Source organism: Pteronotus mesoamericanus, unplaced genomic scaffold (assembly GCF_021234165.1).
Source record: "Pteronotus mesoamericanus isolate MK-2021 breed Mesoamerican mustached bat unplaced genomic scaffold, CSHL_Meso_final contig_82, whole genome shotgun sequence".
Taxonomy (NCBI): domain Eukaryota; kingdom Metazoa; phylum Chordata; class Mammalia; order Chiroptera; family Mormoopidae; genus Pteronotus; species Pteronotus mesoamericanus.
Genome location: NW_026555265.1, coordinates 5,601,066 through 5,619,350, shown reverse-complemented (window position 1 = coordinate 5,619,350; position 18,285 = coordinate 5,601,066). Strand labels below are relative to the sequence as shown.

Sequence of the window (18,285 nt, the reverse complement as noted above, 5' to 3'; positions counted from 1 at the left end):
ATTGTTAAGTAACTTGATCGATGTGGGAACATTATAGAGTATACTTACACAAAGCTAGATGATATAACCTGCACACTAGGCTATATGGTATGGCCTATTCCTCCTAGGCTACAAGCCTGTATAGCATGTTGCTGCACAAAACAATACAAGATTAAATCAAGTACAAGAGAAAATGGTAAAATCGAGAGACAAGGTAAACATGAGATGTATGAGGCTGCTGCTAGCCTAACAGGATATACTGTTTTACAGCAAAGTTTTTCTTAAGTAGAAAGAGTACACTAAAAAATTAGTAAGAGTACAGTAAATACATTAAGCCAGTAATACAATTGTTTATCATCATTATCAAGTACTATGTACTATATGTAATTGTACAGTTATACTTTTATACGACTAGTGGCTCAGGTTTGTTTACACCAGCATCACCACAAAGAGGTGAGTAATGCCTCGTGCTCTGATACTTAGATGGCTATGATGTCACTGGACAATAGAGATTTTTCAGCTCCATCATTTTTTTTTCTTTATTTATCCTCATCCAAGGACATTTTTCATTGTGTTTTAGAGGGAGAAAAAGGGAGGCATAGGCACTTTGACACAAGAAACATAAAATTGGTGGCCTCCCATAAGGACTCAGACGTAGCTAAATCACAGGGATTGAACCTGAGACCTATGCATGTGCCCTGACTGGGAATTGAACCAATAATCTTTCAGTTATGGGAGGATGCTCCAACCAAGACATACTGTCCAGGGCTCTACTGCATTCTCATAGGACCGCTATCGTATATACAGTTTGCCATTGACCAAAATGTCATTATTGGCTCATAACTATATATATAATGGAACATTATTGAGCCATAAAAATGAAATCTTGCCATTTGCAAAAACATGGATAGAACTGCAGAGCATTATACTAAGTGAAATAATTCAGAGAAAGCCAAATATCATATAACAGCAAATATATAAGAAATCTAAAAGGTAATGTGTTCATAGATACAGAACACATATCGGTAGGTGCCAGAGGTGGGGACGGAGCGGGGGCAAAATAGGTGATCTTAATAATGGGTCAAAAGCTACTGGCTTGCAGCTATAAAAAAAGAGCCATGGAAATATAAGATACGTATGTTGACTGTAGTTAATAATATTGTATTGCATACTAGAGAGCTACTAAGTGAGCAGATCTTAAAAGTTCTTATCCCACACACACACACAAATTGCACCTGTGTATGGTAACAGATGTTAATTAGATTCATTGTGGTAATCATTCTGCAATATATACAAATATCAAATCATTATTGTGTACACATTAAACTAGTATGTTACATGTCAACTATACCTTAATAAACAAATTGTTAGAATTTGAATACCTCGCTGAGTCCCAAATACTGGGTTGGCAAAAAAGTCTTTTACATTTTTTCCATATGATAGCTCTAGTAGTGCTTGCCTTTAACATGAATTCATTTGAAACAATTTAGTTAGATTGCATTGTGACAGTTGTCATATCAGTGTGCCTTTAAAAAAACATCAAAATTGGTGAATTTTTGTGTAGCCATTTTACTACTGAAAATGGAAAAAAAATAACATTTTTGGTGTATTATGCTTTATTATTTCAAGCAAGGTAAAAACATAACTGAAACACAAAGAAAGATCTGTGCAGTATATGATAGAGAAGGTGCTGTGACTGACTGAAAGTGTCAAAGGTGATTTGCAAAGTTTCTTGGTGTTACTGCCATTTTGACCAAATAATTTTTTGCTGTCGGGCTGTCTCATGCATTGGGAGATGTATAGCCGCACCCCTGGCCTCTATCCACTAGGAGCCAATAGCAGGAGATACCCAACATACTCAAAACAGAAATCAATAAAGTTACTGGTGAAAATGAAAAATGTGTCTTTTCTTTTACAGAAAAAACATAACAAATTTTTTGGCCAACCCAATACATAGTAGGAAAAGTTTATTTGATCTCTTGCTGTATCACTGGAACTTGCACATGTCTTAAGTAGAAAATCTCTATGGCTCAAAATAATTTCTAGATTTCTGGGCTGACAGGGCTGCCTGCCCACTCAGTGCAGTGCTCTCTGTACCAGAGGTAGAAAGAGCTTTTGTAAATATGTAAGAAGGAATTTCAGACAGTGCAGTCTAAGGCTGTCATTACAGAAAACTGAGAGGTGCTTTAAAAATTTTAAAAGCATAGTTAATTAAAGAAAATTAACAGAATACCATAGTCTGAAAATTCACTTTCAAAGGTCAGATCAACCATATTCCAAGAGTTCCACATTCATTTCTTAATCTAATTTTTGCTTGTCTTTTTCTGCATATCATTTGCCAGTTTGAGGACAAAGGACCCTTCCTCAAAAAAACAAAAATAAAACTTCTTTAGATAGATTCTGCTAAAAGTAAGGTAAAATGATGATCGATAGATTGACTGATATAATGCAAGAACATTTTGGTAATCGGCCAGCCTGACACGTGGGGAACGTCACAGCAGAAAGGCGAAGCAGCTTTATGGCCAAGAGAGGATGGAGGTTACCCCACAGAAAATTAATAGGCTGGTAAGAGGTAACAGCTCAATGGAGAAATCACCCTCAAAGGTCGTATGGTTTTACTGCCCTTTAGAAGGTTATCCAATTTTATATTTAATCTAGCAATTTTATCTTCAATTCCCTTTTCAGCTGACTCTGAAATCCTATCCTACAAATGCTTAGAACTATTTGTCGTCCTGCTAGTTTCTTCATTATTAAGTTAAATTTGGCCTATGCTAATAACTTCAGGAACAGACACGTGTGCCTAGTAAATATAATGTAATGTAATCTTCTAACCTATTCCAGGAGATTTGCAAAATCTAGCCTAGAGGGGCTAGGAAGGTAAAATTAGTTAATGAAGTTGAACAGAAAATGATAGACACAGCAGCTATGTTGTAGCCACATTAGTATCCCTGTGTTGGTAATTAAAAAATATGTGTGTGTGTATGTGTGTATGTGTGTGTAAGTAGAAATATATAAATAAATATATAAATACACACACACACACAGACACACACCCCCCCCACACACACACACCCACACCCACACCCACACCCACAAATGCCAGTAGTAGGGTCTGTGAATCGGTGTTTGGTTTCATATTAGTTTTGCCCTTCCTAAGCCTGTTTAAGATACCCTCAAGTATAACTAAAAGCCATAAAGCCACAAAGGTTAACGAGCACTCAGAGCACATTTATAAGGTGAGATTCATAGGATCAAAAATATAGACACGGGTATAATCACCATTCCTCCCCCAAACCTTACGACGCCAACATGTCTTTCTAAATCTGGATACAGTATAACTTACCTACAAAGCCTACTCTACATAGATTATATATTACTTCCTCCTCTATGTCCCCATAGCTCTTTGTTCACAGTATATCTAGTTGCTTGTTTACAGATCCATCTTTCTGGTTTGAGTTATTAACTCTCTGAGGCTTGGATCCAGGCATAAACCTGCAAACACAAAACCTGAGGCAAGAATATTTGTGGCAGATACAGAATATGCTTGTTGAACTGAATTTCTTATTTTCTTTATGATCAAGTCCTTTAATAACTTAAAGAATTAACATAATAGGAAGAAGCAACTAAATCAACTTGACTCTGCAGCCCAGAAACCAGCTTCCAGAACAGAAGTAGAGGCTGACTAGGCAATGAAGAAAGAACAGATGCCTCCTTGTTACTCCTTTCCCAGTAACCCTTGCATCTCTATCAAACTTCAAGAAAAGTAAAATGTCGGGTAGGCCAAAAAATCCGTATGATTTTTTCTGTAAAATAAAAGACAGATTTTTCATCTTCACCAATAACATTACTGATTTGGATATGTTGAGCATGTTGGCTAACTCCCACATGGTAGAATGCTGATTGTCCTCAATCAATGTCTCGATTTAACCTCTATCAACTTCAACTGGTCTACCCGACCATGGAGCATTGTCCAGTGAGAAATCTCTAGCACAGAACTTTGCAAACCACCCTTGACACGTTCGATCAGTCACAGCACCTTCTCATACACCGGTGCAAATCATTGTTTTGCATTTCAGTTGTGTTTTTACCTTCCTTGAAATAATAAAGCATAATATTCCAAAAATGTTGCTTATTTTCTTCCATCTTCAGTAATAAACAGCTACACAAAAATTCACCAATACACTGTGCGTATTTTTTTAAACACACAGTGATATGACAGTTGTTACATATACTCTAATAAAATTGTTTCAAATGGAGTTAAAGACAACTAAGCACTAGTAGAGCTATCTTATGAAGAGGAAAAAAAAAATGAACTTTTTGGCCAACCCAATAGATCCACGGACATAAGCAAGGTCAAATTAAAATACTAGACAGACTAGTGCTTGACTTATAGTGGTAGAGCCACAAGGTTCCCAGACAAAAATAGAACCATTACTGTGTCAATGGAACTTCAGAGTTAAGCCTCAGAGATTCCAGAAATTTGAGGCTTAAGTCTAATGGTCTCTTCATTCCTACACTTTGGAGTTAGTACAAATCTGGTTCCACACCACCACGGCCGAGTGAGTATAGCAATTTAGCAAGCAAGTCACAGTCTTTTTGCTGGTGGAAGGTCTTGCCTTCAATTTGTAAACAATGCCACATCTGTGAAGTGCAATAAAGTGAAGTGCCTATACCAAGAACTTACTTGATATTGGCACCTTAGGACACCAATTGAAGAGTTAAGAGTTGAAGAACATTAGGCATAGAAAGTACCCAAAGGTAAGGATTTTCAAACTTTAAGCACGTAAGCATCATCTCCAAGTCTAAAACAAGCTCAGAATGCCAGGCCACACTCCAGAGATGATAATATATGTGAGACCCCAAAATCTGCATTTTTAGAAAACAGCTCCGCTGATTCTGATGAAAACAGACTGAGGACCACAACACAAGAGCACTGTGTTAAGAGACTGCCTATCCAATCTCTAAGTTTACAGATGGGAAAGATAAGGTCAAGAAAATCTAGAACCCCAACTCTGTGGGTCTTCTACTTAGGCAAGCAAATACTATGAAGGCAGTGTCACCAGATCTTCTGGGTTCACTGAAGAAAAACAGAAATTCAGGAGCTTTGACTGGTATCCGAATCTCTGATGTATGACCTTGGCAAATGAAGAGCTGCATCTGGGATGGGCAGCATCTCCACTGCAGTCTGGGGTGGGGAGAAGCCTGTACAAATCAGGGTATTCTCTCAGAGACAGAAAGGGAAAGTTACAAATGTCGTCCTTCTTCACACTGACTTATGATTAAGTAAATACCTTATGTAATATTTGGCTCCGGGTGGCCTTCTAATAACTGCCCGTTATTACCTGTGTCATGGAGTTGGAGCAGCTCTTCACTCTCGGAGAAGGGAGGGGTCCTGGGCCTGTGCCTCCTCTCTCCGTGCTCACCTGGCCCACGCTCCCTCCCATACACAGCCTCCTTGCAGTGAATTCCTGCTTTTTGAGAAGATTTCGGTGCAAGTCCATTTTGGTGTCTGGACTGTTTTTCCCAATTCCGAGTTTGATGGCTACTGCTGGCCTCCCAGTCATCAGATTCCGTGCTCAGAAAGACCTCACCACGGATCTTGGGCGGGGGAGGTCTCCGGGGCCTCTCCTGTCCAGACCATTTTCTTTCACGTTGCTCAGGGTTAATTTGGGGAGGGTCCCTCACTTTGCCTGAGCTAGAAGACAGAGAAATCTGTGACCATAAACGATGGTGTTCCAGTTCGTCCAAGCTCTCTGGTGGATGCTGAGGCTTCTCCTTTCTCTGCTTCACAGTCTTTTCATGACTTTGGCGTTTACAAGACCTTGAGAGTCCAGAACCCAATTCCCTTGCCCTCCTTGACCGTGGCTGGTCTGAGTGGAGGTGGAAGAATGTGAAAAACAGAAATGCAGGTTAACTTAACGAGACTGAACTCACTATATGGGTGATACAGGGCCCAAGTTTAACCTATTTTAAAACGGAAAAGGCAACTTTTTAAACTTAACAAACTGAAAACAGGGGATGGGCATTTACTAGAAGGATTTGGGGTACATAACCAAAAAGGTAAAAACATGAATAAATTTAAAAAATTAAGTGAAATAAATCTGGAAGAAGAGCTTCATCATGATTAGGAAGAGTTAACAAAGTACTTTAATATTTGCCAATAACAAAAATTACAGCCATTAAATGTTAAATTATACTTACAAAACCAATTTGGAACTAGTATGTGAGGGAAAAATGGGAGTTGAGGGAATCTCATAAAACAGAAAAACTAAGCTTTGTGATTCCAGTCAGAGCTTTCAAGTATTCTTCTTGGAAATAACAATAAATCAACATCAGAATGTTGATAGTTTCCATGTAGTTCAGAGGAATGATCTACGGATTTTAGTATTCCTCTTTCCTTTCCCCTTAGGTGGCCAAAGCAAACATTCCCAGCCATATTGCAGTTCGATGTGGAAGAGAATGAAGTAGAGGAGTATTTTAAGTGAGTAAATCTCACTGTTATCTTTGGATAATTCTGCTCCCAATCTTACTTGAAACGTGGCAGAGGGAAAAATTAAAAAGGGACGCCGGATGGAAAACATAAAAAGGAGTCATTTCCTAAACTCATTTCAAAAAACTTTATGATCTGTAGTCTTTGTATAAAAATACAGTATGTGCTAAATATACAAGTCCCTAAGTTTAATACAACATTCAACAGCAGCACTCGGGTGCTTCTGTCAGGTCTCACATAGGCGCAAGCATAGTGGGGAAAAAAAGGAAGGAAATTAATATGCACTTTGAAAGAGTGTTTTTAACGTTTCTAAGACTTTTAATACATTTTCAAAATAATAAAAAGAAATCCTAATTCCATGGAAAATTGCTAAATTAGTTGGAATTAGCCACTTGCTGAATTGCATTTGAAACAGCTACCCCAAGTTGATGGGATATTACGGAAATAGACAACTATACATTTTCTTAGTTTCTAGGTCTTGTTTATTTTTTTTGGTTTTGTTTTGCTTTATGAGTTTCTTGTTTGTTTTTTTAATTTTGTTATTGTTAATGTAATGAAAGAATAGAGGAAAGGAAGATATATGTTAAATGTATCATTGATGCCATAAGCTTCTCAAACACTTGAAATTGTTTCTTTTTGAACTTGACAAGAAAATTTGCTTCAAAGGTGACATTTAAATTAAGCTGTCTTCTAAAAAGTCAGTAAAAATGCTTATCTTCATTATTTATGATTAAGTTTATTTTTTACGTAACAGTAAAAGTGAAACCACAGAACAATTACTATGTGATTAAAAAAATCTACTCTTTTAAACAAACTATTGTTTTAAGCGTAACTTGACAACTGAGAAAGAACCAATTGACTACTGCTGTGAATTAATCTAATATAGACCAGCTACTGAAATGAAGACCACATCCAGGGAACAATGATATACACTGTTAACACCAGAGTTCCCAAAGAGAGCTGCATGAGTGAATCTGCCTTTAAGGCCAAAAGAAACAAGAAGGGTTTTGTTTTCCACATGGGTCAGTGAGGTTATGATTATTTTGTTGTTGTTGTTTTTGAATTCCTTCTCAAAAGTTAAATGGTATTAGTAGTTTTACTTTAGAGAAATGTGTTGCAAGAATTAAAGCAGAGCTGTCACTACGTTTGCAGAGTTGATGGGATAAAAATATTTATTGTCTAGTTCACTGGCTATGGTAGCTTTAAATCTGGGAAAGAAAAGAAAGGATGGGGGGAGGAAATCAGTTTGAATCCTTTAAAACCCTCTTCAGTTAACTACTGAGACTTGTATGTGTCTTGAGACAAAGTTATCTGGCAAATATAATTGACTTCCAAATACAATTGTATACACACACACACATACATATACATGAATATATACACATGTTTTTTGTGCCTCCATATTTGTCTTTCAAAATAAGATTTTTGTTTAGAGATAAAAAATATGTTATACAGAAATAACATTAATATATGTATAAATAGTACTTGAGAGTTTATGTCTTCACCATAATTACATTATTTGATATTTTCAATATCTATGAGGATATATTATTATAATCCTCACTTTACAAATGAGAAAAAGGCTAGAGTGATTGATCACAAATAACTTCCTTAGATGTTGACTCCAAAGACCACTACTTAAAAAAAATCACTAACATACCTTCAATATAGGTAAGTGGCTTTGAAAGAAAAACATGGATTCACAAATGAGTAAGATCATTTCAGTTTAACAGAGGTGACAGATATTTGGTGTAATTACAAATTTGTACAAAATCTAAAAATGATCATTTTTAAAGTTAATTTATTAAATTTTAAGTAAAAAGCTGAAAAGATCACTTCTATAATAATATATTGTGATTATTATGTAAGGCAAAAAAATCACATTACATAAAGATAGAGAAGAACGATGAAATAGTATCTCTTATGTGTTGGGAAAAGACCACTAAAAAGAACATAAGGATTGCTTTGTAAAGACGAACTAGATTGCCATGTGATTTCTATAACTTCAACTGGGGTCCAACCCGAAGGCATAAACAAGGATCACGTGCTCAACAATACATAATCTCTCCTAACAATACAACTGAAGACAAATTCCAATATTTACATGCACATGCTCAGGAGGTCAATATTTCCTATTCCCAAACCCCTTCCAATTCCAAAAAGGTGGCATATATGCCACTGTCTATATGTTTACAGAAGCAGTTAAAAGAATATGTATAGACTTTTTTTTTTAACTTTTAGGTGTCCCTAAAAATTCACTGAATTCTGCCCTAGAGATATGAGGCAGGATGATGATACCGTGGTCAAAACAACTAGGTTTGAGTTCCAATTCAAGTTAATATAAGGTTTTAACACAGGCTAAAATTAGTATTTCAGGGTACTTCACTGCTTGCCATCCTAATGTTTTTACAGACTTACAAGTTCAAAGTAGTTACTTTTCTGTGCAGTAAAGAGGCCTCCAGAGCAGAATTAAAAATAAAAACAAATAAAAAACACCAGACTACATTTCTAAGATTTTAATTAAGTCTGAAGAATAACTCTTTATCTGCTGGTCTCTTGTATAGCAAAACATGGCAATAATTTTTCTTTTCAACTGCTGTAATACATGATTGCATTAGAAAAAACAATGTAAGAAAAATGGATATCAAAAAAGAGCTGGGCATTTTACATATGGAAAAAAAACACAGCAAGCAATAAATACAGAATCAACCTGCTTACCATTTATGCTGCAGAGCTGAGCTCTACTGATTATGATCAATTTAGAGCAACAATGTGACTGACCTAGCAAGGTGTACCTAAACTGTAGCAATCCTATCATCTATATACACATTCCTTTCATTCTACTTATCAAAGACAAACACTTACATACTTATATTTTATAATGAAATTATAGAGGCAATTGATCATTAGTTTGCAAGGACCTTTAAAATCCCTGCACTTAAAATCTTTACTTTCTAGAAGCAGCCTTTAGAATTCATTTGCTAGCCTAAGTATGGTCTTTAAGCTGAACTGCAATAAACACTCACACTAGAAACTATAGGAAATGTCTCTTTTAAAAGATCTTTAAAAAGGGCTGAGTAGTATTTGCAAATATTCGTTTCCCAACACACTTTTTGAAGATGAAGAAACTGCCACCACCACAGAAACTGCCACCACCAGGATGCAAGCACAGGTGCTAGAAGGAGAAACCGGAAAGGAACTTCTTTCCCTCAGAAAGTTTTCTATGTGGTAACCAAACAGCAAAGAAAGCATCAAGAGCAAAATAGCAACCAGAGAATCATGATTTTCATTTGTCATCAACAGACGAAATCATTGGCTTATGTTTAAAAGACAAGACTCATGGAGGAAAAGCTTTGTTACCTCGTAACTAATGTATGTTGCACCTTCTTTATTATTTGTGCCACTTGGCTGCTGCAAACCTCCTGACCAGATTTCCTCGAGAAAGACCCAGCCCACCATTTTTCACATCCCAATTTAGGTTCTCAGAATTTAATAACAGTATTCCCAGTGGCAACAGCACCAAAGAATACATACCAAATCTTACAAAACCATATTCAAGCTGTAACAGGCCTAAAAAATGGGCTCTGTCATCCAATAAAGAACATACGAATTCCTTAGATTCAGACAAAATTCGACCACAAATCTAAATGGGTCCTAAGGTCCCTTTATGGGCAAATTTAAAGGGTTGTCTCACAGTTGATGTAAGGAGAGAGTAGGTCATGACATAGGAAATGTTACCTCCATCTTCATAGTAGTAACTCTCTCCATAAGCATTGGCTCCAGAGGACTCTGGAAAGTGTTTCTTTCGCTTCTTCTCTTCCTGTAACTCCTTTTCTTGCAAAAGGCGGGCTATGTCCTGCAAATACACAGAGAATGAAGATAAATATTACCAAAGCATGAGCAAACTCCATATAATGACCCTACAGGTCAACGGTTCCACATTCCACTGCTAAACTTTTGTGGGCGGGCTCTGTCTATGGCTCTGCAGGCTTTCTGAGACTAAGCTCACACAGTTCAAATGCCATAGATGATTGCTCAACAGAACTGGCAGAAGACCCAGATGAGAGAGAGAGGCTTTTTTTTTTTTTACATTAAAATTTAAACCTAACTCAATCTGAAGATATTCAAGCCTAGTATTCCTAAAGTTGGTTATACAACAAAAATTGGTATCTATGGCCTCTTTTTCCAAAATGATGATTCGGCAAGTCTGTGTAGACATGGGTGCAGTAATCCATAAAATTTTATAAATTGCATTTATAATTTAATTTAAATACTTTTAAAAAGAATTTTTGGCTGATCCCCAATGAACTTTGCATTAGAGTATCACTGTTTTAACTGAAAAAGAGAAAACAGTTTTCCTCCTGTCTCCCCCCTACATCATCTCCAGGCAAATTTTCTGCAGTTACTCAGTGATAATTAATATTATCACCCTGTCCCCTAAAATATTACCATCCCCCCAGAAAAAAACAAAGATGTTTACAAATAACTGCAATACAATTAAATTATAAAACCTCAAAAGGAGGGTAAAAATGTCTACGGGCATACAAAAAGGGAATATTATCTCTCCTTAAAGGAATTAGTGCAAGGTTTTGCATCTGTGTTTGATTTTGGAGAAAGAACTGGAGTCTAATACACAAGTAAGTAAAGAGAACATCATCAGCGAAATTTTAACTGTTTTATGGGACACCAATCTACGGAATGATCAAAAGTCCAATTAGAACATAAGATGTGGACTCTTGTAAGAGAAAGGTGAGGCTAGAGAAGCAGTCTGAGGCTGAATCATAGGGACGCCTCACAGACAATCTTAAGAAAGTCTGGAGTCTATAATGTAAGCATGAAGGGTTAGGTTACTAAAAGTTTTAAGCAGAAGAGTGACAATGTTCTGGATCTAAAGCTTATTTCTGTGAAAGCCTCCAAAAATAGCACATAAATTTTGTATGGTGTACACTTTTTTGAAGAGAAGGTCCATAGCTGTCACTAGATTCTTAAAAGCTCATAAAAATATGGCAACTATACTCAAGACTGCAAACAGTAATTAAGAGTCATAGGTAGTCTGAGCTGCCTACTTCTTTATAATAAGGAATACAAGAAATGCTCAAATGTTAATGTAAATTTTGAAGCAAGAATTAATTACTGTTCTTCCTTTTGCAATTTTCTGAATAAATCAAAATGAAGAATATACTAAGACTGCAAAACAAACCTAAAAAAAAATCATCTGAATAAATCAATTTCTTTCACATCAGTGTAGAAATGAGTTGAATACTGAAGCTAGGTAAATTAGTAATGATTATCCATATACTCTGCTTTTAATGTTTATCAAAACAGGCTTACAAATCTGACTCTAAATTAAATAATGCCTAAATTAAAACCTATAAATACACTATTAATAACACTGCCTTTAATTGAGTGCTACCTATGTTGGAAGGTTCTCATAAAACTGTGTGAAAGATTTATGTATATATAGTTTGATAAATAATCTACTTTTATAAAAGCCCATATTATAGTGTCAAACATGAGTGGGGGGCACTCACAAAATGTTACTACTCAAAATGAGAAATAAAGAACACAAACCTACTTAACACACATGTAATTTTCATGCAAAGAAATCTGACTTTCTAACTCTTTAATGGAAAAAGTTCCCTAAGTCTGAAAATTAAGATGATTTTCTTTTTCCTTCCAGTTCAAGTCAGAGATGCTTTAGAGATACTATGAAAGGAATATAAACTACTAAAATGGATTTCTCTGGACTTCAATTCTTTATGCATACAATGAAGAGTTTAAAATACTCAATCTTGAAGTCAAATTTCTTGACTTCCTTATGTATCATTTTAATAAATCTGTCAGTGTTACCCGGTGTCAGCCACTGGCACAAGTTTATTACATTTGATGTCTTACAAAGTAATAAATATATAAATTAGTTAGGAAGACAGAGGGGTGGGACAGATAACAACTTATCTAAAAACTAGTGTATAGTATAGCAGAATTTCCCAAATTACTATACTTTTTACTGCAGAAATAAGGAAAAACTGCTAACACTTCCCTAAGTTGTCGTGTTTCCTAGGCACCCAACACTACATTTTCTAAGTGGTTTGTTCGTTTCACAAACAAAACAAAAAATTTTCTTTGTTATAATGGAATAAAAATATAAAGAAAAATTACCAGATCCAAATGTTAGCAGAAATTATTAAACTATACTCCAGGCACCTAACAACTACTTTCTTTTGAACTGAGTCCTAATAAATACAGAGTAATAAGCCACGTTCTCAGTGTGAAGACTCAGGAAGGAAACAAGGATGCATCACCTAGTCAAAGGAAGTAATTTTAATCAAGTAGAAAAATAATAATCATAATGTGGCATGCACCTTAGCACCCAAACCTTTTCTTGTTTTAAGCTCTCGGCTCTTTTCTGAATAACAAACGTTAGCTAGGCTTGAGGAGGGAAAGAATAAAAGATTCAATGGAAAATAGCTGCTATAACATAATTGTGGTTTAGCTGAAGTCAATTCTCCTCCTTGCTTTCCAATATTGTTACTGTGCAATGAGTTCAGTTGGGTGATTTCAATATAAAGAATTTCCCCTGGAACAAGTTGATGACGGCAACTATTAGTCACAATGCTTGGATGCAGCTTAGCCTCCTTTGACATAAATAATCTCCTTGGTTTTCAGCTTCCTTCCTGTTAAAGGTTAGTCTAGAACAGGGTGTCCCCAGCTCTGTTCATAAAAACACTGGTTACAAAAGATTCTCATAAAAAACTCAAAGCATTCAATGGAAAGCATGTATTATATCTAATTCTTTAAAATGCACATTAGCACATTCTAAAACTTTGATAAAAGAAATCTCTTATCTTCCAATAACTCAAGAATTTCCAAATTTACTTTGTGACAGCCTTTTTTATTTTTACATAAAAAATATAAACCTTATGGAATTATTGTTCCATAAAACATAACTTAGGAAAATTTATCTTAAAAAACTCATAAGCCCTTATAAAGTCATTTTCCATGATTATTTTTAAAAAACACTAATCATATTCATCGGTAGACTTATGTTAGACTAATACATATAGTAAAAGTCTGTGACATAGAAGATTTTCTAGTGAAGACATTTATTGGAATAAGAATTTAGCATTACATCTCATCTCTCCCTTTTGTGTTATCCAAGTCACACAACCGGAAAATCTGAAGCTGCGAGTGTTAAGGAAAGACACCGTTAAAAATCTCTAGAATGCTAAGGAAAGTCATTTTAATGAAAACAAAGATTTACTGATTCCTTTCAGGGAGCCAAATATTCTGTTTGAGACCTATAGAGAAACAAGATATGATCAATGTCCTGAAAGTCCTTATCTATTAAGTATTAGAAATAAATGATCACAAAACACGAGACATGCAAAGTGGGTGCTCTAACAGAGGCAGAAGTACAAACGAAGTGCCATGGAGTCCAGAGGAATCTGGCAGGTCTTCCTCAAGTAGCTAACATGTTAGTGCACCATGGAGTTGGTTTCCTTTTAGTATTTTTATGGTTTATATGATTTTATATCAGGGTTACTTCTCCCTAGGGAAATCATGGGTATCACAACAACCTGAAAGAAATCTAAAATTGTGATTGTCAAATGACTGTCAGAAAGAAGGAAGAAAAACAGAAAGCCATTCCATTAGATTGCTAAATTCTTTACCAACTAGCAATAAATGTATTAACATCTAACTCAGTAGGGAACTCAAAGCAGGTATAATCCCAAAAGGGTTACTCTTTAAGACCAGGAAAACAAGATAATTTCCATTCTATGGATATAAAAACATCAGTATAAACAGGATAAAAACAGAGAAGACTTTTTCTCAACCAGAAGCTGCCCATTCACGCCCCCTGTCTGGCCATATATGTATTAACTTATTTTTAGTAAGTCCCAAAACACAGGGAAAAATTTTAGTCCTAAAATGTATTACTATCTGAACTATTCCCAAAACTATACCAACTTACATAAAAATTCTTCTAGAACATGGAATTCTAATCAGTGAGAATGCTATGAAAAAGTACCATGGTTCACACTAGATTAATTTTTAATGTAAATTAGTTACTAAGTTTATCCCTCAGCAGTTCACATTAAAAATGATTTCAAATTGTTGGACTAGTGCCACAGACGTTTTATAACATGGTTGACCATGATGTTTACCTAAATAAAAAAAAATTTCTCTATAATAGTTTCTTAGAGTTTCAATAAGTTAAATTAACTAAACATATATTCCTCGGTTTTATTAAACACTGACAAATGCGTACGCTGGGATAAAAAAAATGACCCCAGTGAAATTGGTCCACTATTACTAATCACAAACTTACACAGTCCAGTATTCCCAAAGGCCCTTTCAACAGGGTGTCTAGAAAGGCATGCAACTACTATATTTAAGACACTGTGTAAGAGTTTAAAAAAGAAGAAAGAAGGAAGGTAAGTAGGGAGGAAGGAATAAAGAGAAATGAGGGGAAAGGAGAGAGAGAAAGGTGAGAGGCTACAGTGCCGGTAAGAATGCAAAAGATCTTTTTCCTTTCCTTTTTTTTTTTTTTTTAACTTTTCAACATCTGTCTCCTGGAAAAGAAATGCTGCTTTCCTTACATCTGCGCTCTGTTAAAAAAAGTAATAATGAAATAAAATTATACCATACCAAAGGTATACATGCAAATTTACCTTATATACATAATCTCATTTAAACCTCTTTAGTAGCTCTTTCAATTATGCGTAACTCATGGCTTCCCCAATTCAGAACCTGAATTTCTACATCGCTAAGTAAGATACTGAAAGTCACAGCTAAAAATTGAACAGCTAAGATTCCAACCCAGGGCAGCTAACTCCAAAGTCTACATGTTTTATGTCATGTCACAGTCCATCTTAGTCAGAAGCAGTCAGTCAGACCTGTACTGTACAAACATTTCTCTGGCATCTTATTATATAGTTTGGGACCAGTCACTTCTTCAGGTCATAATGTCTTCATCTGAAAAATGAAGTTATTCACTACACTGCTTACTTTATATAGTATCACCATGAAATTATGTATTGTGATTGCTATTTAGATTCTATATTCCTAAAATAAAGTGTTTTGGTTTCTCTTCATATCTGTTTTTCCCTGAAATGGGGGGGGGGGGGAGGAAGCAAAGTCATAGGACACCAACAGCATTTGTAAGAAGCCAACCATTACTCTGTTATTTTTAAATAGAAGCTTTCCTGTCTACAAAACATAATCACTTCTTTCAGTTCCCAATTTCAGTGCCAAAGCAGAGTCTTGACTATAGAGAAGCAACACATTCTGTAGTAAGAAAGAGCCACTGTGCTGATAACAGGAAGGGTAAAAAGTAATCCCTAATTCTTACTCGCAGTTCCGATTACCACAGAATCACGGTTTGTTTCTTAAAGAATCAGCTACATACACTCATACCAGGTGTTTCACACTCACCTGGCTATGAACAAGGAGGCCTATGGGAACAAAGATGGCTCAGTGGGAGCAGCAGCGTATATAGACTAGTTTACTGGTAGCCCCGATCCTATCTACTTAATATGGTGATCAAAGATGCCAGACAGAAGTGGATAGCCCTAGTTTATGTAAATTATTAACAGTGCTCCCTTTAACTGTGAAAAGCATTTGTGATTATACAATAAATACTATGATCATTCTACTATTAAAAATGATAAATCATTTTCTTCCTTATTATAAATCAAGACAATAGCCAAGTATAGCACAATAGGTGTGAAAGAAGGCAGGCACAGACTCAGTACAAAGTGAAAAATAAGAAATGCTGAAAACTTTAACAGAGAAGCAAGTAATAATAGTTAACTGCATATTCAAATTTTACAAACCAAGCACAACTGCTAATTTTAGTCATTTTTGGCTTTCAAAACAATTTAAAAATATATAAAGAATCAAACCAATCAATGCTTTGAGTCAGCACATCACAGGGAAGTGAAACAATTCCCCAAAAAAGAGTGAGAACAACAACTGCTCCTGGCCTCTCACAGTGACCACCCCCTGACCACTGTTCGGACTACACGTAAGTTCTGCTCTCATTCAAGTTTGGGGAACAGTCTACAGACAGACGCCCTGTATTGAGCTGAACAGTGTCCCTTAAAAATTCATTTCTGCCAAGGACTTTGGAATGTGATCTTATTTGGAAATAAGGTCTTTGCAGATATCATTAATTAAAAGGAGTCATATTGATTTGGGGTGGGTCCTCAATCCAATGACTGGTGTCACTAGAAAACAAGAGGACACGAAGGTACAGGGAAGAAAGCCATGTAAAATGGAGGTAGAGACTAAAGTGATGCAGCTACAAGCCAAGAAATGCCGAAGACTGTCAGGAGCCACCAGAATCTGGCGTGAGACAAAGAAGGGTCTTTCCCATAGGCGGCATGGCCCTGCCAACACCTTGATTTTAATTTCTAACCTCCGTAACATGACAGAATAAATTCCTCCTGTTTTAAGCCACCAAGTTTGCGGTACCGTTACAGCAGCCCTGGGAAACGAAATCACACATTATATTAAATTAGCCATTATCATCATTTAAGATTTCACCACATGCAACTGATTGCGGGGCAATAAACAATGGTCAATGGAGGGCAATACTTGGACTATGCATCCAAAAGAGGGGAGTTCTGTTGCCCATCCAGCAAGCCTACACTGAGCCCAGGAAAATGGAGAAGAATTGCTTCAGAGCTGAGCAACCCTTCCTCCATCAGGTGGAGGGGCATAACCAAGTTGTACCTCATCCTTCTTCTCCTGAATGCGGCGTCTCTCTGCCTCAATAGCCAGCTTTTCCTGGATTTCCTGAGCAATTTCACAGTCTTGTTGTTCACTGAAAAACAAAGGTCAAAATAAGATGAATCAAGAAAATAAGTAACAATTTACTGTCTCTCACTATGAGCCAGTGCATATATTTGTCTCACTCTATCTTTGAAACAGTGATGCAGGGGTTGATACTTGTCACCACCTTCAGATGAAAAAATTGAGGCCCAGAGTAGTGAAATCATTTCTCCAAAGTCAAAGAGAACGTAAGTGGCAGAACTAGAATCTGATCCCCAGAGACTACGATGAAAGCTACGTGCTTTTGCTACACTAGCATGTCATCGCGCACCACTAGGACCACTCTACAGTGCAACGGGCATGTTTGCTGCAAAGGAGAGGTGCACCATGAGATCGATGTCCACAAATATCCAGAAACAGAGAGAATACATACAAAAAAATTGAGTGAGATCACTAAAATGTCAGTAACACTGTGGTCGCCTAGAGGGGGTGATATGACTTGAAAAGAACTTTTATAAATTTTTAATTAGAGTTTTTTCAGTTTCAATAATGCTTTAAAAAAAGGAAAACATGTATATTCTGCAGCTTTGGTTCCCAGTAGAAACCTCTCTGGCTGATTCCATTTTACCTAATACTATGGCCACTAAGGAAAAACCAAATGCTGTTGATACTGCTGTTACTACAGTTTTGTTTGTTTTGGCATTCATGTGTTCAGCCAAGATATAAACATACCATCTTCTATGGTTGTAGGCATTATGCTCAGCACTGAGGATACAAACATGAATAAATCTTGCTCCTGTGCTCAGAAGCCCCCAACACATTTTGGTGGAAGAAATAAAAGAAGTATTTTGGTGGGAGACACAGCCTTTAAAGCAGTGCCCAGAAAATAGCAGTTCCCACAGAAGAGGCAGTGTGGCGCTCTCAAAGACGGCTACACGGCTACTTCTGGCTGCGGGTTCTAAGAAAAGTCAATGAATGGGCAGCTTAAAACTGGAATACACAGCTCTCGGGAGCCAACCCTTACACAAAAGGGTGAGCTA

General features: G+C 36.3%; 1 protein-coding gene across 2 annotated transcripts in view; it reads right to left on the bottom strand.

Moving 5' to 3' along the window:
• CCDC50 (coiled-coil domain containing 50) overlaps positions 1-18,285 on the bottom strand; it is a 69,850-nt gene that overhangs the window by 18,429 nt on the left and 33,136 nt on the right. Inside the window, exons 4-6 of one of the 2 annotated variants that reach the window (XM_054585129.1) lie at positions 17,207-17,297; positions 10,208-10,325; positions 5,322-5,849 (exon numbers count right to left, since the gene is read on the bottom strand). In XM_054585129.1, the coding sequence (XP_054441104.1) occupies positions 5,322-5,849; positions 10,208-10,325; positions 17,207-17,297 (737 nt within the window). The remainder of the gene's footprint in view (positions 1-5,321; positions 5,850-10,207; positions 10,326-17,206; positions 17,298-18,285) is intronic. The other variant, XM_054585130.1, reaches the window with a different exon arrangement.